This window comes from Micropterus dolomieu, linkage group LG07 (genome assembly GCF_021292245.1).
Source record: "Micropterus dolomieu isolate WLL.071019.BEF.003 ecotype Adirondacks linkage group LG07, ASM2129224v1, whole genome shotgun sequence".
NCBI classification, from domain to species: domain Eukaryota; kingdom Metazoa; phylum Chordata; class Actinopteri; order Centrarchiformes; family Centrarchidae; genus Micropterus; species Micropterus dolomieu.
The window spans coordinates 14729134-14753498 of NC_060156.1; the positions used below are offsets into that span (position 1 = coordinate 14729134).

Genomic DNA, 24365 nt, shown 5'->3' on the forward strand with positions numbered 1-24365 from the left:
GTGAACGAAAGTGAATAAACACTGGACCTATGGCAGTTCTTAGGCAGTATTTACTATTTGCTTAATATTAATATTAGATTGAGGTGAACGTTGATGTTCTTCGATAACTAAAGCACAGAAACATATGAAAAACATGATGCTAAATGATCTCTGTCTGAAAAAAGATAAAAACAGAGCTAATACTGTGTGCTTAACATAATGTGGTAAACTGTGAAAAGCATGTTAACTAACTGACCAATAGCCAGCTTCTTCTTTTTTTTTTTTGCTAGATAGCAGGGCATTTCAGTTTGCAGTTTTACAGCTTATAGCGTATAAATACTCCTCCCTGGCCCACATTGTTGCATTCACAGGCATGTTTACATTTAACTGCATGTTAGCTGTTCAGAAATAGGGCATACCCAAGATCCAGTATTTCTTTATAGATTGATGTCCTCAATGACATCACTCTCATCCATTCTGTCCTATGCCTACAGGGTCAGTTGACCGACAGTTCAGATGTGGTGGATTATCTAATGGAGCAGGCCAATGTGGTTCCCAGGATGAACCCTCTAATTCTGAGCACTGACCGACAGTACCTCGACTTCACTGCCACCCCAGGTGAACTGTGCTACTCATCTTGCATTATTGATTCACTGGCTCCATATACGTATAATATTTATTTATTTACATTTATTTATTTTTTTCTTTTTCTGTCTTGCTTTGCAGTTGTAGATGATTGGGAGGACACAACTATGTTTTCATACTTGGACTATAGAGACAAAACAGCTGTGGTGGCTAAGAGAATGAAGTACTTTACAAATAGTGGTAAGAAGTCAAGTATTATTTTATGCCTAATTAAAACAGTTTCAGCAATTTCCGATGAATACGCACCATTTCATTTTCAGCAACACAGTGACTTGCAACAATATCAGTCACTTATTCAAGCATCTGAAATCGTATCTGGATCTAAAACAGAACAACCATTCTGCATTTACTTGTTGAAAATCTATTAAAAAAAGAGCAGTATCTAAACAAAAATGAATCCTACACTGCTTTACTGATCTATGAAAGTGTGAAATTGACCTTTGTAGAACAGACAGGCTGCGCCTCCAGCAAGATAATTGCTGGGTCTGCTGACTGGCTTCCAGCCAACAGTCTAAATGGTCGTCAGAGCTGCATTTCACTGCTCGGGCCTGGAGTGTAGCTGTCTCGCTGTGGCTGAGGAGGCTGATTGCCATCCTCCCTTTGTGGACCGGCTGACCGGATGACTTCCTGCTTCTCTGACTGACTGACTGACTGACTTGGGGGCATATAACTATGACAGGTGGCACAGTTCTCCACTGATATACTGAGCTCTCTGCCAGATGCCTCAGTCGCTCTCACTTTTCACAAGCCGAACATTCACTGTAACGCCGGTACCTAATTTTCCTTCTCACTTCTCAACTGATTGTCAGTGTATAAGCATAAGCCAACCTATTTAAAGGATTAGCAGCTCTTGCAAAAATGCCACATAAGGATTAAGGTTGACGCTGAGATTGAAAAAAAACTGCTCAAACATACATTTGCCCTCCACTTGTACTTTAATTATATATCCGTTTATCATACAAACGAAAGGAAACCGCAGCAGATGGCAGGTTGGACTAGTTTGAATTGTCATGTGATATGTACCATGTGTATTTAGAGTGCAGTAGATTTATTGTTTTTGTTTTTTTACCTTAGATGAGGATGGGATGAGTGCTGTGACCATGTGGATAGCCGGAGATTTTGAGAAGGTCTCAGGAAGAAAACTATTGCTGAATGCTCTGAAACATCTGGTGAGTATCCTTTACTGTCTGTTCTGTTCACCTCTATGCATTAAAAACATAAATATTCATCTTACTGAAGTGAAATTGAATGAATGAATCCCAATACCAGTGCCAAAAAAAATGTAAATATATATATATATAGTCTTTACAATATACCACAAGCCTTAAATTCTTAGAAGGAATGAATGTTGACTCAATCAGTAACATTTTTCACATTTCACAAATCTTGCAGCTACAGCTACAAAACGCACCCGCTGTAAATCTGTACCTCACATACAAGTGGAAGAGATGACGTACATTGAGATACTTTTTATATGGCAGGCCGGGATGACCCAAAAGAAAGTAAATTTACACTGAAAATTTTTTTTCTGCGTGTGTGTGCTAACAAAAATCATAAATACAAGCAAACAGACATTTTGTATTTGTCATAAAAAAATTCCATGCTGGTAGAAAAAGCAGAATAGGAGAAACCTTTACTGTTGCTTTTAAGCAATCAACGCTCTTTCCTCCTAGTGCTCTCCCTCAGTGACACCTGTGGTCTGTGGAAGTATGAGAATGTGTGATTGTTGTGTGAATTTATATCACTGCTCAGTTTATGTGTGTGTGTGTCTGTGTCTGTGCACGCAAGCAGAAGTCCAGCCGCGGAGTTCGTGTAGGGGTGATAGATAACCCCAGCGGAAAGCCCAGCGGAGTTAACACTGTGCTGTATAGGGCTATCTGGGCCTCTCTCCTCACCCAGAAATATAAGGCTGCAGCAGAGTTTGCGCATAAACTCCTGAAAGAGGAGAGCATCCAGCTCCTCCAACAGGGGACCAAGATGAAGGACTTACTGATCCAGGTAAACGAGGGATTTAGTAACACAGGTCTGTTTTTTGGTCAATTCAGAGAAATTCAGTTATCAGTTGATTTTTCTTTTCAAACAAACTGGACCCTTTAGATTCTATATTTTTTGCAATTACATCAAAGTTTCCTGAGTTTCAGGTACAGCTTTGCAATATATTGATTTGCTGATTATATTGGGTTATGACTAAATTAGATCTTTATTTTTGTGATTGAAATGACTGTGCTTATTTGCCTCTCCTTAAAGCTGCAGTACAGTGCTTTAGGGATTCCACCTTAATACTTCACTGATACTGACTGAAACATGTCTGTTACACAGAGTATTAAAAACGGTCAAGAACCGGAAGCTGGCATCAGATATCTGGTCAATTTCACATCCTGGTTTTCTTATTATGTGATCAAATAGTTGTAAGTAAGGTATGTGTGAATTTCCCACCTGCCACCACAATTTGCTGAAGTGTGTCAACACAAGCAGTAAACATAGAAATGTTTATAGGATACAAAAGTATCGTTTGTGTGTTCCACTCCCAAAACTTATCAAATCGACAAGTGAGATGCTGTCAGTTATATATAGATATTAGAGGAGGGCTACATGCATAAAATCTTCTGTCATGGTATATAGTATGTAGTTTTATATTACAATAGTGATAAATATTGTGTTAGTTAATTTTCTGGAAATTCAATTGATAAACCATTTAGCCTGTTTAGTTTGAACCGGTATAAGAAGTATAGTACCTGAGGTACTTCATCACATTGATGTAAAATCCTATAAATCCAATACTGCCATAAAACGGCCCTGCTCAGTGATTTGCAACCCTTCCTGTCATGGATTAAACACCCAGAGATATTAAATAGCTACCTAAGTATAAAAAGTATAGCAAAAGCTCTAACAGCTGATACATTTATATTGTCTTATGGTAAACAGCTTCATATCATCCAACCCTAAAAGATATGCAGGACTACAGTGTGAATGTAACTGTGTTGAAAGTAACTAATTCATTTTACTAATTCATAAAATTGGAGTAATGTTGTCACCACTGAACTAATTGAGAACGTATTAGGCAGAATTGATGAGCATGGCGGCAAAAACGAGGAAAACAAAGGTTGGATATAACGACTTGAAGAGATTTGCCTGCCACTGCTATCATGATTTAAGTGCACAGTCAGGGAAAAATGGTGATTGATGAGCCCTTCTTCTCATTCCTCTCCTGAACATCAACTAACAGAATACATTTAGAGCACGCATGATGCTCCACAGCCTGTGGATGCCAAGGCAATCAGCCTACTCCCTGTCAGTTCCACTTGAGCTGTCACAGGGGCCAGCACAAGGCGGGCTCCACACGCTGAATCTTTAACTAAAAAGCGATGGTGGATACCTGGTCTTCAGGACCTGGAGCTGAGCTCCTGCTCACCGTTCATGGTTGTGTGAGCCTCGTGTGTTCAGCCAAGCCTGACCATCACTCTGCTCTGTAAGCAGTCTACAGGCACTAGTGTTCTCCATGCTGTGGTGTGTGGTATCCACCCACACAGCATTACACATAAGAAAAGGCACCAATCAACAAATCATCTGACAGGAAAGCTCCCATCTCTCCCATCAGGAATAAGTCACACAGCACAGGTTACATTTGGGGACCATCAGTAACAAACTGCCCTTCAATTATACCAGCCTTAAACAATGGGGAGAGAATGGGCTGGAAATAGCAACGGAAAGATGGGTTGGAGGTGGCTGTGTGAGTTGAGACCCAGAGTCGAGGGATATGAGTTTATTATTGGCTGCCAGACAGACTTGCTGACTGGATTGTGCTGACATTATTGGTATTTCACCTGTTCTCCTGAGGAGAGATGTTGGAGAAACTAATAACCTGACTCCACAAACCCTCCACACTCCCACACCTAATTTGTTATGGACAAAAATGGCTGAGGCTTAATTAAGTTTGTTATATTAATTACAAATTGATTCATCTAATTTTCAAAAATGTGCATTTCTTACAGCTCTCTCCTCTGGCTGAAATATTTTAGGTTTGAAAGCTGCAGTAATTGCGCTGATGATGCAAGGCATCAATGATATTGTGAATATTTGTTTTGCCTCCCATACATCATTCTTTGTGCCAATGCATGACTCCGATTTTGTTTTGGACTATTGGACTTTAAAGTTACATCACAGATTCTTCAGAAATACGTGAGTCAACAATTTATCTAACATCCTAAACAAACTTTTGTTATTCGGCTCCAGGGCATGGCCGAAGATGCCTTTGAAAAAAAGTTCAACACACTGGAGGTGGATCTTATCCGTAGTCAGCAGCTGTTTTGTAGAGACGTCCTGAAACTGAGTCCTGGACAGCGGGCAGTGATCAGCAACGGCAGGGTGAGTGGACTTTCACAACACAGTTCAATTAGCATCTTCTCAGTTACCTCAGAATTTCTACATTAGATCACATTCTGATGCCAGAAAGGTAAAACACTGGTTAAATGTTGCTGCTATTTTTTGGTACAGTGGCGTAGGCTGCTGCACTTTGGTGGATTTTCCCTCTTGTGTTTTCAGAGTGCTTCCTTAGTACTGTCAGATCAGCGAGACTGTTTCTCAAAGGTCACAGGTGGCACAAACTGCACTTGGCGTGGATGTTTGTGTGTGTCTGTATGTGCTGACTGAATGTGAGTACGGAGCTGATGACTGATGTCTCAGCAGCAGTGATGCTGACAGCCGCGGATGAAGAGGCCAGCCTCTGAGATGGCAGTAACAATTAATATCATTTTACATTTCTCTGCTGCAGTGGCAGGACTGTACTCCCAAAAATAGAAAGGAGGAAAACACAGGCACCGTGACTGAATCCCATGCCTTTAAGTGGATAAAACCCTGTGTTACAATCACATTACATTTAACACCCCCCTTGGCAAGTGGTAAATAATACATGCTGAGATAAGAATTGGGAAAGTCGTGTTCTGACTGCATTATTTTTCCCTCATGTTAGATCCTTGGTCCATTTGAAGAGCAGGAAGAATTCACTGTGGAGGATTTCCACTTGCTGGAGAAGATTACACTGAGCGGTTCTGCAGAGAAAGTCAAAGCCAAAGTTAAACAGATGGGGATGAAGCCAAAGCAGTATGTTTGTATTTTTCTGCCTTGTTATGTGAGAAAAATGTCTCTTCCTTCTGTCTTTTTTTAACTGTCTGTGATAAATATTGGAGCAGCCCGTCATTAGAGGATGACGGCAGTAGTTGTTATGATGTGGAATACCTTTTACCTTTTTACACTTTTCTTGAGTTTGTCTTAAAGGTTCTACAAACAGTCCTCTTCTTTTCCCCCTTGAATGAAAAAATCTTGCTGCTCAAATAAGTGTTCTATAATGCAGCAAATATCCGTTTCTGAGTTTGAAGGTAGCGTTGAAAGGTTGACATCACGTAATGTGAGCCCCGTTTGACATCTCTCCTAACATGTAGTAGCATTAATAAATGATGGACTGACCCTGCAACACCTCTTTTCCCTTAGCGCCAGTGACTTAGTGATGAAAGTTGATGCCCTCCTAACTGCTGCCCCCAAAGGAGAGGTCAGGAGGGATGTTGACTTTCTCAGAGACAGTCACAGGTGGGCAAAGTTTTTTCTTTGTTTACTGTCCTATTGGCTCTGCAGTCTCACAGCGAAGTGTTTACTTTTCTTTTGTTACAATGGATGTGAAAATCGCTACGCCATCATTTCAAGCAGTCCAGAAAGGCGAATCTTTTGATTTGCAGTTCTGCTGAATAAGGGTTGTATAACCTTTTTGTTGCTGAATCCACTTTGGTGCGCTGTTCTCGTCCTCAGTGTGCTCCGTCTCTCCCCGCGTGAAAACGAGGTGTTCTATGATGTCGTCGCCATCGTTGACCCCCTCACTAGGCAGGCACAGAAGATGTCCCCTCTCCTGATTGTAAGCTGTATTCTTCGCTTGTATTGTACTCCTCTCTTTTCCATCGATTCCTGATACAGCAAGAACACTTTAGAATCACTTTCACTGAAAGTAAAAGTACAGAAACACAAAGCTTGCCAAGGTGCACTTCAGATAGAATTTTTCTTTTTCTTTTTTCTGTTACATGATGCTAATGATCAGTTTCATGGTTTAGTTTCACTGTATCCCATGGGCTGTCTGCTGCATATTGCTGGAGGCTTGGTGTGGTGAGGATTTGACTTGGGTGAGCATGAACATATGACTCACCATGCCTTTACAGACAGCCACCTTCAGTAGTATTACAGTGTACACTTTTCTGTAGCACACTGCAGTATGCAGTAATATAATGCCAGCATATCAGCGTCACAGCTGGTTTGAAGGAAGGTAGCGGTCATAACCACTGGCTCATTATTTTTGACCGCTGTAATATCATGACAGATGTAAAATATGTGCCTAGCCATTTGAGAACCTCTTAAAACTCAGTAATGGTAAGGGCAAAGGTAAATGAAACTACAAGCTCTCTTCAGTCCTATTGTTCAGCGGTGGTCTCTTGTGTCTTGTACCTCCCTGCTCCTGGTTTCTAGCTGGGTCTCTTCTTCTGTGACTCCTGCAGGTGCTCGGTCAAGTGGTCAACGTGAGACTGCAGGTGTTCATGAATTGCCGGGCCAAGTTGTCCGAGATGCCCCTTAAGAGGTAAGCTCTGGCTCCAACAGTAATTAAATTTTCCTGTTCGGCTTGTTTGTGTATCCTCTGACCCCTGCAGACGTAGCATCTCTGCCTCGCTCTTTCCCTTTGTAAGACACACTGCACAGATGCAATCTGCTTAATAACACTACCTTATTGCTTTGGGCCTCCCCTTGCATCTCTGGGCAAATTGCTTACAGCTTGCACTGTTGCGGTTCAAGTCATGCAGTAAAAACAACAAAGTAATTTAAAAAAACAACAAAATAAAGATTGAAATTGCCCATTAACATTCACACCATTGAGTGAATTGAGCAACACTGAGTAATTTGTTATGGTATTTTGTTTTTCAACACCAAAAGGTGGTGGTGGGGGGGGTATGACCTTACAGTATGACCTTTGTCAGAGACCAAAAGTAATAAATAAAAAAAATGAAAAAATGTTTCCCTGTCCCTCCTGAGTGACTGTAATTCACACAAATATGCTACATGATATTTTCGCATGAGAGATAAATTAGCTGGATGTCTGCAATCAAGCTGCTACTAGCAGCTCCACTAGTCCAGTAAAAAATAAATCTTCCACTTTGGGGAATTAATGACCTTTAAATTCACAAACAAATGTAATTTAAAAAATACAAAATATTGGATAATGGACATCTCTCCTATTTTTTTTAATCTCATCATAAAGATCCTGATCACGAGAGGGTGACATCTAGTTTAACTCGGTAGATGATTTTTGTAACCGCAAAGTTACAACTTCCCTTCTTGATGTCCCTTGTAGAGCCATCTGCTTGTTAATCCTATAGCCCAAGCCCTGGGGATAGTCCTGCTGGGGGTTGCACATGAATCCTTTTCTGCGTCAGTGGGTTCATTTCATTTACTTTACTTCTCATAGTGGTGAGACCACAGGGCAGCTCACCTTTTTTCTCTCACTTTTCTTCTTATGCCGAATTGGTCATCTCACATATGGGAACCAATCAAATGAAAATTGTCTTTCCCCTGGTGTACTGGCTTTCTCCTCCTTAACTAAAGCCTTTCCCTCACCACCTTACTGCGCTGTGGCAGCAGCTCCCATCTCACCCTGGAGTCAACAGCCCCTATGTAACTGCTCCGTTATGCTGCACAGAAACATGGCTGCTGTCGCGGGAATTAACTAAAGAGAATGTAAAATGTGATGATGCACCTTTTGAGGATAAGAAGGCACTCTAAATAAAAATAATCTGCAGTGGTTCTGTTTATCATCTGCTATGTTATCTTTACTCATTATGATTCCTGGGTGTCAGAGGGCACACTGAAGAAAATAAATTAGCCCAGAACTAGCCTCTGCGACAACTTTGAGTAATAATGTAGAAAGGGAACATTTCTGGTGCACAGACTAGCGCACATATTTCTGTTATTGCCTGAGCAGGAATACTGGCAGTAATAATATTAGATTCTTCACTTTGAAGAGATTGTATATACCCAGCTGTCACAACAGAGCCCGTCTCTCCTGTCCTAGAAAATAGACTATTGCACAACGTGTCATCATTTTAGTGCTTGCTGAAGAGGACAATGCGTTAGTTGGATAGAAGTGTTGACTCAGTCCAATGGCAAGAAGTCCTGCAGGATATCCACCATTTTAGGGCTTTCAGCTCTCGTGTCTGTTGTTAGATGTTAATTTTCTGTTAATGGACAAGCACTTAAATATTTTTTCTCTGTCTGTCTTCACAGCTTTTACCGCTTTGTCTTGGAGTCCGATGTGAATTTCATGGCCAATGACACAGTGTCTCCAGGACCAGTTGCCCGCTTCTTGGAGCTCCCAGAATCTCCCCTTCTCACTCTTAATATGATCACACCAGAGAGCTGGATGGTGCAGGCTGTCCGCAGCCCCCATGACTTGGATAACATCCACCTGCAGGAGGTGTATTGCTCCTTTGTCACGGCTACAGGCAATCGTGTCATTCTCATCCCTCAATTAGGGCAGAGGCGCTTTCTATTAACTGTCCCCACATTGTTTTTTTGTCCTCTGTAATTTGCGGTTTCACTCCAGGTGAGCGGGGTTGTGACAGCAGAATATGAGCTGGAGCATCTCTTGCTGGAGGGCCACTGCTTTGACCTGTCGAGCGGCCAGCCTCCCCGTGGACTGCAGTTCACCCTGGGCATGAGTCGGGACGCGCTCATGTATGACACTATTGTCATGGCTAACCTGGTCAGCAGCCTTCTCTACTTAATCTTACAGTAGTTTTCTTGCACTGCATTAGTGCCACGGTTGAGAGAACAAGTGTGAATTGTACGCTTACAGTAAATACTCAGACTGCTGTTTCAACCACAACAGGGATATTTCCAGCTGAAAGCCAATCCCGGTGCCTGGATCCTGAGATTACGTAAAGGGAGGTCAGAGGACATCTATCAGATTCTCACGTGAGTGTTCACCACTGTCTAAAGACTTTTGCATTGTCTTTCCCTTCTCATTCCTCACAGATATTAATATATTTGAAAGAAGTTAGTTAATAGTTAATGATGCCAATTAGGCGGCTTCATCAGTAGTTCAGCATCAAGGTTGTTTTCGGCTACCTCTCCATTTCATACTGGTAGCTACGAAACCCATCACTATGGTAACACGGAGAGCTGCTGACACTGTAGCAGCTCAAGGTTTTGATGAGTGCAGGGAGTTCTGCTCACCGCAGAGGGGAGAGAGACAAGGAGGAGGAAAGGGGTGCTATTAAAGAGAAGACAGAGTGGAGGGATGATTCAGCTGGTCACCTGCCATGCTATCCACCTCAGGCTGCAAAACATCAACAGCAGAATGTGTTTTAGTTTGGACGGCGTAGGTTTCAAAGGCTGCATATACTAGACAGAGTGCGTGGGCGTTGCCTAATTTCCCTGGGCAAATAGAAACTGTATTGTGCTTTTGGTGGGTTTGATGAATTTTTAAACGATGCCTTGTATTCTTTTAATTCTGCACTTTTTACATTAAAATGTACTGTGGTACCTTCTACTTAAACAAATACTTAAACAAATTATTTTTCAAAGGAGCTGTATCATGTCTATATAACATAATAAAGAACGATAATCCCTCTCTGCCAAGTTGCGATAATTGCTCAAATCCCGACCATGTATGTGAGTCTGCATGGGCATGTAGCGCGGCGGAGCTAGATGTCCCTACAATCACAGATATTGTCCTCTCTAGCTATCCTCACATAAGATTTAGGGCACATACAGCCCTCGGTTCTTCTGGAATCATATCAGACAACTAAGATTTATTCTCCAATCCTCCAGGTGAAGCTAAGAGGTGATGTCATTTTTCACCTTGGCAGTGTCATTATTCTTGTGGTTAGCGGCACTCTGCTCTGGTTAGGTGGCCGATCACAGTCTAGTGGGAGTGTCTGTGCTCTCCGGTCCCAGAGCCTGCGTTTTCCTCTTGCACCCTGTGTGCTGCCACCGCGCCTTGCCCTGACAGCGATGAATGAGATGGCCAGCTCTCCTCTCCTCAGAGCAAGGATACAGATTGATCTCTGATGCTTTCTAACACGAGCCCTAAAGGCTGAGTTCATCAGCATCAGTGACAGCAGAGGGGTGAAACACAAGCAGCACATGAGCATAGGGGTGGAAATGCTCTTTGGGCCCAATGAGGAGGGGGCATTTATCATAGTGATAAGGTTAGTTTTTTGCCTTTAGTAAGCACTAGGATCGTAATGGTTTGCTGTGCATCATGGCCTATTGCTCATGTCTTCCTGAAGTTGGGTCTCTGGTGTTTCACCATCAGACCGTGCAGATCCTGTCTGCCAAAACACATTCTCCACTGGGCAAATCAGCCCTAAAACAATTACAGTGAAAGGCCAGTGTTACGCAATCAATACTGTACAGACTTTCTCATTAAATCTACCAGTATATACAGCATGGCTGGGAAGTAGTGATGGATAAAATAATGGTAAGGTGATTCCTAATGATGATGGAGGGTAATGAATATGGTCAGAGTGTAATCCTGGCATCTGTCCCAGTATCTGCTTTTAAGTGTGTGCTCTCACTGTCAGTGGTCTGTCCATTAGCCGCTGTTGTCTCCTTCATGAGAGGTGCTTATGCTGTATATTTTTCTTGCACTGTTGCCATGGCTAAAACATGTGAATCAGCCTCCTTCACAGATACACAAAAATGTATTTCACCTAAATGGTGGACTCTTAACACAATATTAAAACGGAAATCTGATTGGTCGAGCAGTTCTGTAAGTACTACTCATTTTAATAAGTGGTGATTTAGATATTTGTAGCAATGAGAAGTGATTAATGTACAGACTGCAGCGAATGGCCTAAAGGTAGGTAGTCGGCTGTATCACATTTAGATGTCTAAAAACTGATATTTGTAGATCAGCATTGGTTGGTTTTAGTTGTTAAATGGTCTGGGCCTTATTCTACAGTTCCACTGCTAAATGCTGTCTGTTTACACTATATCTCTGTGCTGCTGCCAGCTCACTTGTCAATCAAACTCTATACACTGGCCCTTTGTGGTTTCAGCTGGACTTTAGGATATGTTACAACAAAAAAGTGTTTAACCTATAGAATTTAAAGTTGTATAATGTATGATAGTACAGTCAATTGAATTGTAAAAAACAAATTATAGTACTTATCGCTATCATGGCCAATTAATTAGTTTGCCGGATTGAATTTGCTACTGATTTGTAGTTCAAAAGATTTCTAAAGATTCTTCAAAAACTAATTATTTTGTCTTACAATTCATGTGTCTGTGGCTTAGGGCTAAGGAGTACCTTTCTTTGTGTCCAGGTTACATAATAAGGCTGAAGTTATATTTTCTGGGGTTGTATTGAAATGCTATTAAATTGAATTATGTAATTTTTATAAAACTTTATTCTCCAGTCTTTTGATGAGTTTAAATCTTCAAATGGGAATTCACTTTGTTAAACTAACTAGCTGCAGATCGATTGTCCAGATTTCATAACCATTGAGTTTCACTCTCAGTGATCACTTTCTTACTCTTTATCCACCCTTTCAGGCATGATGGAACAGATTCTCCTGCAGATGCTGGTGATGTCATAGTTTTACTAAACAGTTTCCACAGTAAGATCATCAAAGTCAGAGTGAGTATGTTTCCTAGATGTTTGCAAAGTATATTAGATTTCTCATAGCACTGGGCAGTATTCAATATACAGTAAAATGCCCTTCAGCAGGTCACAGATTGAGGATGTTGGAATGATTTTACAGTCTGAAATCACTGAGAAAATCTCCACTTTATGTCTCCTTTTTCATTATAGGTGCAGAAAAAGGCAGAGATGATCAATGAAGATCTTTTAAGTGAAGCTAGTGAAAGCAAAGGCATATGGGACTCCATAGCAAGGTGTGTAATCTATGCTCACATACAGCTAAAATTTGGTAAGTGTTAGTTGTTTTAAAACTCTCCCCCAAGCTGACTGACTGTAACAACTGTGAGGTCATTGATTGGTGGGTTTATTCGTGTGCCTTCTGTTTGTCAATTATACGTTGCCTTTTCAGGAGATCTTATTCCTCCCCTCGATCCAGACTGCACTATTATGCTGTAAGATCTAGTCTTGCCAAAAATATGTGCTTCTGTAGGTATGTGTGTGCATTTGTGTGTTTCCCCCAATACTTCCTAACTGTGTGATCCTGTCTCCTCACTTAATGCTTGCTGTGTGAAGTGTTTGGAGCACTTTTGAGAAAAGGTAGGCAGTGTTGCTGCAACTCATTTAGCACCTGGAACTTTTTTTTGTTATACTCCTTAGCATGCAGTGTTTATCGGTTGCTTTTGCAATGAATGAGAATGATGGATGTTTACTTTTTTATTTATTTATTTATGCAGCCATTTTTAGAACATCAAGAAACACTACTAGTGTTGTAACCTGCATATGTGTGTGTCCATGCACAAGTGCGTAAAACTACAGTATGTACACAAACATAACACACTGTACCCACATACACAGGGCCATACTTGGTTATAAAACTGTAATGTGAATTTAAATATTGTCGCTTAAACTCACAAACTATGTTTTGGATTTATCATCAGCTATGTTGCTGATCAGGCGGCAGGTAAAGGTGCGGGCCTTAGTGTGCGATCCCCTGGCTACAAAAAAAGGTTCTTGGAACTTGGGTTGTCACCTGTCTGGTGGGAAAGAAGCTCGATGTGGGAATACTTTTGAGCCCTTGGTGAAGCAACTATGTGTGGGTGTTTTCCCTGGAGAACAGGAGGACTACTTGTATGGGCTTTGTGCCTGTGTGCTGAACAGTGGTTTGAAGTACTTGGCCTTGTTGGATTCTCTGTTTGAGGCCCTGGAGGTGTCACCTAGGGACGCCAGAGTTCTGCTGGAGGACCTCAGTGCTCATATGGTAACCCTGCCCTGAAGGTGCTTGACTGGGAGAAACAGCCTGCCTTATGTAAACGAAAGTGTTGTTTTGTTATTGAACTTGTGTGCTAAGTATGGGCGATTCACAACAAACACCATGCTCAAGCTTAAGTCTACCAGGCATCAGAAAACCTTAGATCAAAGATGGATGATTGACTTTGTAGTTAAATTGCTTGTATGTCTCGGACACTGGAATAAAGAGTTTAGCACAGCAGCAACTTCTTTGACAACACCAGCAGTGCAGGAAGGCGTGAAGCTAAAAGAGGAAGCCTTTTGGGCTTAGCTGGCTAAGACGACTCCCTAGCCATGCCAGGGTGCTGAAACTTCACATTCAGGAGGCGCAGTGCAGACTCTGTCCTGGTCATGGAACAGTGGACCAGCTCCTCTGTACTCTTGCTCTAACATCGGAGGGGTCTTGGGAGTTTGCCCATCCAGTCTACGTGTCATGTAAGGACATTAGAAGATTTATGACCTTCATGGTTTCAGGGAATATCCCTTGTGGCGGGTTGTTTCTACAAGCCATCCGGTCTTTCCACAAATGATCAGGCGCGTTCTTGGTGGGCTCATCCTCAGGGACAAACTCAGTATCTTCGAGTAAAATCGCTGCTCCCGCATGTTGAAAGGAGCTAATTCAGGTGGTTCGGCTGTCTGATCACGGTGCTTTCAGGAAACTTCCTGTAGATGTATTCTAGGCTTGTCCAACTAGGAGGACACACCGAATGCGACCCAGAACAAGCTAAAGGGATTACAACTGCTGTTAGGATCTCTAGGGAGACATTTTGGCCACCCTGTATATAGCCTACCTCTGCCATCACCAGGACCAGACTAGAAGCTGAAAGTGGCTGGGTAGATGGGTGAATACATTTACAACTGAATGTAATCTTAAGACCATTTCCCATGGTATGCTTTTGAGTAATCAAAATACTCATAAAGGGTTGAATAAGATGGTTTCAAGAGACATAATGCTCCTTAAGTGCCTGTGAGGTATGAATCTAAAATTTACTTGAATTTGACTGCATTTGGAGAGAGGGGAGTACTTTCTTTTGGCATGACTCCAGCATATCCTCCTTTCAAGACAACAGTACCCAGATGTCAAGACTTAGAAGCCACTCATCAAAAAAAGTCTAACCATATATCTTTTCTTATATATATATATTATCTGTCCAACTGTCCACCTTAAACAGACCTGCACTGCAGAACCTGACCATAGCCATCCCACTCAGTCCTATAAACATCCAGTGAAGTTTGGAAATAATTACTAATTAAAAGACAAATACAATTTAGTCAGAGTTACAAAATGTTGAAAAAATATGTGCTTGTTTGAAAGCTAAATCCTCACATTCTGATTGATAGATCTAAGTGTTTTTTCACAGGACTCTGAATGATGGCCCCAGAAAATTACAGTTTGAAAAGACTGCACAGCAGAATAATAACGCTTGGTTTGCAAAGGTGTCTGACTATTTCAGCTAACACATTGTGTAGACCTTGACCAGTGATCTTACAAAATACTATTGGTTTGAAAGCAAAGAGGTCTTTATATCCATTACTTCATTTGTAACATCAGAATGCTTTGAGGGATTCGTTGTAAAGGGCGGGACTGAAGGCCATATATTGATCTAACACCTCTGAAGAATTAGTGAGGTGGATCCATGCATCAGCAGGCATCAGTGAGTCTAAGTGACAGAGTTGTTACAAATTCTCTCATCTTTAGAGAGAACTTTATCTCTGTAGAGCAATAATGAGCCTGAGTGAAAATAGTTTTGGTTTTGGTGAAATTGGTTTTGTGCTTTCTCTCCCACGCTCTTTTTTTGTCTCTGGCTGGGTGGAAGATGAAGAGAAGTTGCTCCTTCTCGCTACTCTCAGCCTGGGGAACTTTGAGGGTTCAGTATTCTTTTATGCCGTGCTTAGAAATCAGGCGGAGGAAGCTGTAAAAGCTATCTCTCCCCGTGTGGTCATAGGACCTTGGAGAGTATTTGATGGGGCCTTGGCGGTTAATGTTTTTCCAAACCGATTCCCGATAATAGGCAGGGGTTGTTCTATAACACATATTTACTATGTGCTTAGGAAAGATGAGAACGGTTGTGTCCACGTACTGTAGCTCAGAAGATGAACAGAATTGCAGAGTAGTAAGTTGTGATGTGAATGTTGTGGTTTTATCTGTCATTGTGTGCCGTGTGGGTAAAGTGTGAGTCGCTGTGTTGGCCGTTACAGTGTCTGAGTTTAAAAAAATATATAAAAATGCACATGTAGTTAATCTGTTTTTCTTTAGTGCACATGTTCTGCTTTTCCTTTCCTCGTTTCTTGCCATTTTCTTCATGATTAAAATGTCGCCTGTGACCTATTAACTAACAATAACTCAAACCATGTGTAACTTGGAAAATATTTTGCTATCAGTTTCCTCCATTCCTGACCGAAAACTCGTCAGTTGCTGCTGCTTTCCCGTTTACGACCTGTGTTGACAACTTTTGCTTTTTACTTTACACTGTAGACTGAATGCCTTGAGCAGTATTGTACCCAGACTTTGTCCCCTAATAGTGTTTTACACTATTTTGGTTTGACTGTCCATTAAGCCATATACATGCAACAGCATGCAAATAACCGTATAAATAATGGAAAATAAAGTGCAACTTTATGCTTTATAGTCCATGTGTACCTATACATCAACTATCTTTTTGTATGCTGATTGCCACACAGCTTAATATTGTAAATTTATCTGTATGATTTCCACACAGATGTTAGAATTATTCAGTCTACAGAGTTGGAGGAAAAACAGAAGTAGACTTTTGTCTGGTTAGTGCTGTCCACTGCTCAGGATTTACCCAGAGCTTTGTTGATCATTCCAGAGGTCCAGATTATCTCGAGTGAGTCAGCCAAACAGGCTCTCACCTGACCATCTAAAGCTGCTTATCTGGAGGGCCCCACTATAGTGCTGGAGGCCCGTCATAATGGCAGGCTTAGTCAAGGCAGGCAGTCGGTATTCCCAGACCCTACAGATGTGTGGTGACTCCCCAGAAGCCAACAGCCCAACTAGAGAAAGCATTGCTTTGGTTTGAGAAGGAGCGCAGGGAGAGAAATGCACCAAATTTTTTCAGAAGGACAAACAACAAATTATTACAAAATGGTTAAAAAAAAAAAAAAAGAAGAGTTATGTGTCCTGGGCCAACATTGTGTTTGTGTTGTATGGATGTGACTTGCTTACCAGTCAGTCTCTTTTTGTGTGTCAGAGTTTTAGAGGACACGTAGAGACAAACAGTATGCTCCCTCTCCTCCCTTCACACCTCCCTCTCACTCACTGGTGTCTTCCTGGAGCCTCGGGGCCGAGGCTGTGGTTGTGATTGAGTGTGGGGGAGACACTCCTTCCCTCATCAGCAGTCTGTTACAGACAAGGACACACAGTTTGACTGCAGACACATCTACCCTCCAGCACAAGTCCTGATTTCTGTCCGCTAAATGTGCCTTGCATCATGAGCCACTCCTCCTCAACAGCGGTTAGGGTATGTTGCTGCGTTCAGAAGTGTTGAGAATGACCTTTGGATTTTTCGGCGCTGGTATCTGTAGCTGTATATAATTTTTTAGTTAATCTAGTTTGTAACCTGCATTTTCAAATTGTGTTAAAATTTTTGCTAATATATACTCATTTAGTTGATAGTTTAATTCACTGTGAACGATCATGGACTGATTGCATAGGTGCTGCTTTTGTACAGCAAGTTGTGTAAAGTAACAATTTGGGCTATTTTTTTCCCCCCAAAGGTGCAGTGAGTTTTATTTCCTTGCTGGCTGGTTTGGTATTAAGGTGGCTCACCTTACACCACAGTGGGAGGAGAGGTCCCACAATTAACTACATTTCATGCTGCCAGCTTCCAGTTCCAGTGTGTTTGGACCATGTCAAAAGTACACGCTGTACTCATGTTCTGTGCTATTTTCATCACTTTAATTAGTGAAAAGACAGCCATATTACTCCTTTGAGAAACTTGAAGTAGCAAACTTGGCATTCAACTTGGTAAATGACAAGTATTAAAAAAGTCTTAAATTTCATATTTCAAAAATAAGGCCATAAAAGTCTTAAATTTCATTACCAAAGTATTAAATTTCGTTTACCAAGGTCTTAAATTTGTTCTTGTCCTTTCGTAGGATTAAATAAATGCCGTAACGTCATAAATAAACACTTTTTATGTGCGTGAATTTATAATTTACTCCGTTTGGTGTGTCTCTGATGTTATAGGCAGTACAGGTAACGTTACGGTGATCAGCTGTACGCTCTGAACTGTGAAGTGTTCGCGGTGCACGAGCTCCGGCATCCAGCTCTGCGCGAAGTTGTAAGGAAAGAAAACAAATCGTCTCTGACGGGCTACTAACCATCTAACGCTAGCTCGTCGCCTGAGAATGGGAAAGTGTCTGAAATTCAGAGGCCGAGGACAGTGGCGTCACACTATGGCGAGCGCCAATGAAACAGCGGAGCTGGAAGACCCGCCTGCAGGTTCTTGGTCAGTGAACGTGGTTACAACAGCGAGACAGTTGACGAGGACCGTGTCTGTGTGTCGGCGCTGCGCTGCTGTTGTAGTTAACGTTATGTGAATGGAAACATCCGACATGCTAACGCACATTACACAGTACATCACCCCGATGTGCTAATCACGGGGATGAGGAAAAACCAAACCGGAGCCCAACTCCTTATCCCCGCTGCTTTCAAGCCAATACTATATAACACTATATTTCAAACAGCCTTAAGATGCACAAACCGAACAGGATGAATAATCACTAAAGCAATTGGCATATTAAATTACATTACCTTATCTAGCCAAGGTCTAACTGATTGTAACTCATTCTGCACAATTTGTTTGTATTTTTGATTTCATGCCTTATGAGTTCTTAGTGCACAAATATTGGATTCATTTCATAGGTGTAATTTACGCTGGGGATACTGGGGACATGTCTCCATCACTTTTTTCGAAGCATTTGTTAAATATGTTCTGAAAAATGGCTTGCAACAAGAAATGTTAAAAAAAACAAATGGAAATACTTGATAAATGTTTATTTTCACAATAAGAAATAAGAAAATAAGAGAGAAGACACAAATGTGCATTGTCATCTGTATGACTTTATATGAATAAAGACAATTATACCATAAATTGGTGCAGAAAATCTCTCCAGAATGCAGGAAATTTTTTCTACATTTATATATTTCAGCATTGAATATTTCATCAAAATAGTGTTAAAATATCTTCTTGTCTTGTTCTCATGAACCCAATATTGTAAATCGTGCATGTGAGCTAAGTGTATCGTCACACCTCTAATTCGAACCCCTATGTCCCCACCACTTTTCAACACAAAGTGACGTCCTTGATTCATATTACAGTACAACAAGTACAAACACACCCCAAAAAGCTATAGCGTGTTAAATATTGATGTATTATAATAAAATGTTTTATTAAATACATGTAACTTTGTAAATAACTTTCTGTGGCATTAAAATTCATACAGATTTTTCATTATATGACAGTGAAGTTGGTATTAAATTTCATCCTAGGTGGTATTAAAAAGGTCTTAAAAAATCTTAAATTTAACTTTGAGAATCCTGGGGGTACCCTGGACAATCTATTATCAAAATTGGCATTAATAAATTTTCTAACAATCAAGCAATCAATTGAACTAATTGTTGTGACAATAGGTTATGCTGTGCAAATGAGCAGTGTTGACAATGGTACCATCCTCTGGACACACAACAGCTGTGTATGTCTAAGGGGCTGGCAAAATGGCGGCTCAGGCGTCGTTTTTAATTTCAACATGACGTGTTAGAGGAGGGACATGGCTATTCATATATGTTTTGGTTGGATTATGCGACCACATAAAGGCTTAAACAGGCAATGTGGTTGTTTTTGCATTTAGTCCAATCTAAATTGAATGCATCCAAATATTCACTTAAAGGTTTGTTAAAAAAAAAAAAGACAACCAGCAACATTTTTTTAACCTTTATTTATTGGTTGTACTGGAATACATTACTACTCACAATGTTTTTTATAACTGGATTTGGATAGTGTGGAATATCATAATTCCAAATAAAACCCCAAGAAATGTGTCGACAACATAGTGACCACAAGATTTACACTATTAAATATGTATTAAAAAGAAACAGAATGGGCTGCTGTACATTTACCTACAAGTCTGCACGCCACAAAGGAGAATATTAGTATATAAGCTCCTCTAGGCTTTCCTTAACATTACCACACTGTCATTATGTACATTATGGTTGGGAGAGCAGGGAATGAGAGGAGCTGATGTGATTGGACTCCCCTAACACAATTAACTATAATGTATGACAACACATACTTGCAACTTGATTCACAAAATGGGGCCTGATGTGTTTATTTAATTTCTGCTGTTACCAAAAACTTAGATCCCATGACACAGTGTTACCATTTAACAGTGCATCTATGATTCAAATGGTTCATTTTAAATTATTATAAATTATGGACTCTATAAGGGAGATATTTGCGGTTTAATGTTACAGCTGCTTAAACTGTTTTTCTTCTAACACAGTGATTACTTAGTTCTCTAGAGGAGTGCCAGCAGCAGGACTGCTGTTAAAATCACTTCAAAATTATGGCTTTTCTGAGCATTGCCATTTACTTTATTCTTTTTTTTATTTGAATAAAACGCCCCAGCTTGCAACACAATATTGCATGGTTTGTTTGAAAATGTTTTCTGCTGGCTCTACAAAAGCATGGTTTCTACTGGCTTTGTTCTGATATACTGTCACTATATGAAAAAAAATGCATCAATCAAAAACACAAGAGACTGAAATATTATGGTCTCATTTACAGCATCAGTGGTGGTGGCTCCAAGAAGGATGAGGGAGAGAAGAAGAAAGAGGATGTTCTGAACATATTTTCTGTGGCCTCGGGCCATCTGTACGAACGCTTTCTGAGGTGGGTCACTTTCAGTTCACAAACACTCGCACGCTTACTTTTAAGGCCGTATGCTTCAAGTTCCTTATTGCCCTGATGCCTGAAACTGATCTTTCACTCTTTGTGTCTATTTCAGGATAATGATGCTGTCCGTCCTTCGGCATACCAAAACCCCGGTCAAGTTTTGGTTCCTCAAGAATTACCTCTCTCCATCTTTCAAGGTACTTCATGACTCCTGACATGACTACATAATTTAGTTTTCTGCCTGTTCAAGATAACTTTATCCCGATTCCTGAGAGATTTATTTTTACCAAGCAAAGAAAAGATCCATGGGTTGTTTCCTCCTTTGTATTGGTCTGTTTAATCTCAAATTTTCTATAGGGGTGAATCTATTTTGAGTGCCCCTGACACAAGTTGAGTTGCAAAAATGGCTTAATGGGGGTGAAATTTCATGTTGTATGTTAATGACATCCGGTTTATTTATCAAGTATGTCCAAATGTCTTGCACTATATATTATATAGTTGGGCTTCAGCCTTGCATTATGATTTGGCTAACAGGCATTTTAATACCAGTATCTCTTAATACAGTTGTCCAACTGCATCTGCATCACTCTGCATTTAAAGGCTTGTAACATAGTCACCTATCAATGGTGTAGTCTTTTATGTGAGGGCTTCCACCTAATTGTTAACTGAATTTTGCACATTTCTTAAATGTTTAGTGTTTGTGTCTTTGATTTCTTTAACCACTGGTGTTTGTGTTTTGTTGCGGGTAGGAGACCATCTCTCACATGGCAGAGTCATATGGCTTCCAGTATGAATTGGTACAGTACAAGTGGCCCCGTTGGCTCCACCAGCAGACTGAGAAGCAGCGCATTATCTGGGGGTATAAGATCCTCTTCCTGGACGTTCTGTTCCCTTTGGCTGTGGACAAGATCATATTTGTGGACGCCGACCAGGTAAGGATCTAATGGAACTGACAAAGAGAAAGAGCTATGTGTGAGTGGCTTAAAGTGAGAGACTCGTCTATATCAGTCCCAGCCTTGGTGTGAAGTTTGGATGAGATTTTGAACACCCCTGAAGTGTCGTCAGTCTTCTCTGTACTTACCGATGTCCTTGTTCTCTCACAGATAGTGCGGGCTGATCTGACGGAGCTGAGGGATTTAGACCTGGAAGGCGCTCCCTATGGCTACACACCATTTTGTGACAGCCGCAGAGAGATGGAAGGCTATCGCTTCTGGAAGACTGGCTATTGGGCCTCACATCTAGGACACAGGAAATACCACATCAGGTATACTTCCTTAAAAAACTGTGAAATGGAATATAGCAGCACAAAAAGGTTTTGAATTCCTGGCAAGGACTTCGGGTATTTTACCTGCTGTTCAATCATATACACACTAGAATGACACCACAATCCCCTTCTTTATTTCTTTCACTCTATTGTTATTTTTATGGAAAATATAGGTAACCACTTCTGGCAATATAGGCGCCAGAATAAATATATGCATTTTAAAATATTAGTATTCAGAACATTGCACTTCCACAGTCACTTCTTCCTTGTAGGCCATTCACCCACTTTATTTAGGCGGACACTTTTATGACTTCCCTCTGTACTTTGCAAAGTGGAATGAAAGGAGTTACAAATAAACAGAAGTCTAAAATAGACCATACTGCAAAATAAAGTAGATCTCTCACAATCATGAAAATACATCTTTCACTTGGATTCAGTAAATCATCTAGAGGAATTATTCATTATTCTGCAAGAGGGTGTGTGTGTGTGTGTGTGTGTGTGTAAAGTTCTTCCCAAGTCCCAAATATTACAAAGAAGAAAGAGGGACTGTATTCTTGTGTTTAGAGGCTGGAAGTGCTGTAGTTCTGCTTCCTTTAATCTATCTTGATCTCAGAAACTGGAAGTCCAAAAGAATGCCAAACCTTTCATGTAGTTTTAAAAGCTCACCCTTCTCAGGCAATAGAAAATATATAAATATAGATAATATTTGTGCAAGCTCAAATCGAAACCTATTGAATTCTCCCATATTGGATTATGCACTATTTTGGAAAATAAAGTATTTGTGGCTACATAACAGTACTGTGTTCATCCAGTTTCCATGGTGATTGGACCCCACCAATTAGAGGTGCAATTCCTGTGGCTATGTTTTAGTATCTGATTTATGTATACAGCCATGGTACACATTAAATGAAGCAAGAGGTATGGAATAAAAAGTGTGGCACTAAGTTCTTCCTCCCTGTCAATGTGACGGCTAATCAGGTAGCAGCCAGTGGCTGAACAAAGAGAGCAGAACCTTCCACTTTACCACTTGCTGATGAGGATGGGAAAAAAGAAAAGTCAGAAAACCACAGTGATTTGACTTCATGCCAGTGTGCTGATTAGCTCTATGTGGCAGGACAAAAGCAGTGAGGGGGAATGATCCGCATCAGTGAGCCCAGGGAAAGCATAAGGTAGTGAATGTCTTAATGTCTCAGAATTGAATCTAATAAGTGAAGCTACACAGCCTATACCGTTGGTTTTATTAAGATTCCATTTTAGGCACAATATCTGAATGTGCCTGGGGTATTTCTCTTTATTGAGTCATTATTTTTATTAAGTCATTCATTTGGGCTTTCCCTTTCAGGACATGGTTTTCTCACACCTGATCCCTGTGTCCTCTCTCTCTCTCCTCCCATGTTTTAACCAGCGCTCTGTATGTAGTAGACTTAAAGAAGTTTCGAAAGATTGCAGCCGGGGACAGATTACGAGGCCAGTACCAAGCCCTGAGCCAAGACCCCAACAGTCTGTCCAACCTGGACCAGGTATGTAACATCAGCAATTACATCATTACGTTACAGGATGCAGAGATTTATCTATTTAGCACCTTGTATGATTTGTTGGCACTGTGTATCATATTTCTAATGCACCCTAATATTTTGTTTTATTATATGTTTAGGACCTTCCTAACAACATGATCCACCAGGTGGTCATCAAGTCTCTTCCACAGGAGTGGCTATGGTGTGAGACATGGTGCGATGACTCTTCCAAAGTCACTGCTAAGACTATAGACCTGGTGAGTCCCAGATTAATTAGATCCGACTGTGGAACGCTAATCAGTCAGGAAAGCTAACTGGCGTGCCTGGGAATTGCTACCATAAATAAATCGTCATTAAATTTAATTGTTCCTTTTATTTAATGAGATGGGATAAGTCTCTTTTGTCGTCTTCATTGTAATCCTTCTTTCATGTGTTGGAACATGCTGATAAAGTATTAATATACCACTTACTTTTTTATGCCATGTTTTTAGCTTTGTTGGTTATAATAGTCAACTGAAGCTTCTGCAGCACTGCAAAGAAGGAGCATATTCCCATCCACTAATGTCAGTGAGGCACTTGGCATTTAGTATCCAACTGAGGTGCAATCCTGTAGTCTCCTAAACTCATTTAGGGAATTACTGGACTCGCTCCAGTAGACTGGAATAGGAAGCATTGTCTCATTGTGGTATAGGACACCACTCAGTAATTCAGACACAAGACATGGGCTAATGTCCTTTTAACAGAATTGGAAATCAAATTAGGTTCAAATGCCTGCCACAGACAGTGCTGGGAATGACAGTATGACTTGTTGGGAGAAAGTGGCACTGGGTGGTGTGAGTGATGTGTTTTGTCTGCTTTTCTTCTGCAGTGCAATAACCCAAAGACCAAGGAGCCCAAGCTCACGGCTGCAGCGAGGATTGTGCCTGAGTGGGTTGAATATGACAATGAGATAAAACAGCTACTGAGACAGGTCCAGGAACAGGAAGACACAGCACCACAAAAACAGACTCCCTCGCCTTCACAACATAAAAAAGGTTAACTAGAAAAGCACTATTTTTTTTCTCTCTGTCTACACAGTTTGCCCA

The 24365-nt window shown here is 40.8% G+C and overlaps 1 protein-coding gene across 4 annotated transcripts in view; it reads left to right on the forward strand.

The window, feature by feature from the left end:
- Positions 1–24365, forward strand: part of uggt2 (UDP-glucose glycoprotein glucosyltransferase 2) — a 39037-nt gene that overhangs the window by 11449 nt on the left and 3223 nt on the right. For 3 of the 4 annotated variants that reach the window (XM_046053374.1, XM_046053373.1, XM_046053375.1), the window contains 21 exons: positions 474–597; positions 706–804; positions 1699–1793; positions 2416–2622; positions 4858–4989; positions 5594–5724; positions 6112–6207; positions 6424–6526; positions 7158–7237; positions 8935–9124; positions 9254–9412; positions 9539–9624; positions 12211–12295; positions 12470–12552; positions 20395–20499; positions 20615–20699; positions 21252–21434; positions 21606–21766; positions 23172–23286; positions 23421–23537; positions 24149–24314. In XM_046053374.1, coding sequence (XP_045909330.1) covers positions 474–597; positions 706–804; positions 1699–1793; positions 2416–2622; positions 4858–4989; positions 5594–5724; positions 6112–6207; positions 6424–6526; positions 7158–7237; positions 8935–9124; positions 9254–9412; positions 9539–9624; positions 12211–12295; positions 12470–12552; positions 20395–20499; positions 20615–20699; positions 21252–21434; positions 21606–21766; positions 23172–23286; positions 23421–23537; positions 24149–24314 — 2602 coding nt within the window. Of the gene's footprint in view, positions 1–473; positions 598–705; positions 805–1698; positions 1794–2415; positions 2623–4857; positions 4990–5593; positions 5725–6111; positions 6208–6423; positions 6527–7157; positions 7238–8934; positions 9125–9253; positions 9413–9538; positions 9625–12210; positions 12296–12469; positions 12553–12707; positions 12795–12871; positions 12896–20394; positions 20500–20614; positions 20700–21251; positions 21435–21605; positions 21767–23171; positions 23287–23420; positions 23538–24148; positions 24315–24365 lie in introns of all 4 variants that reach the window. The other variant, XM_046053376.1, reaches the window with a different exon arrangement.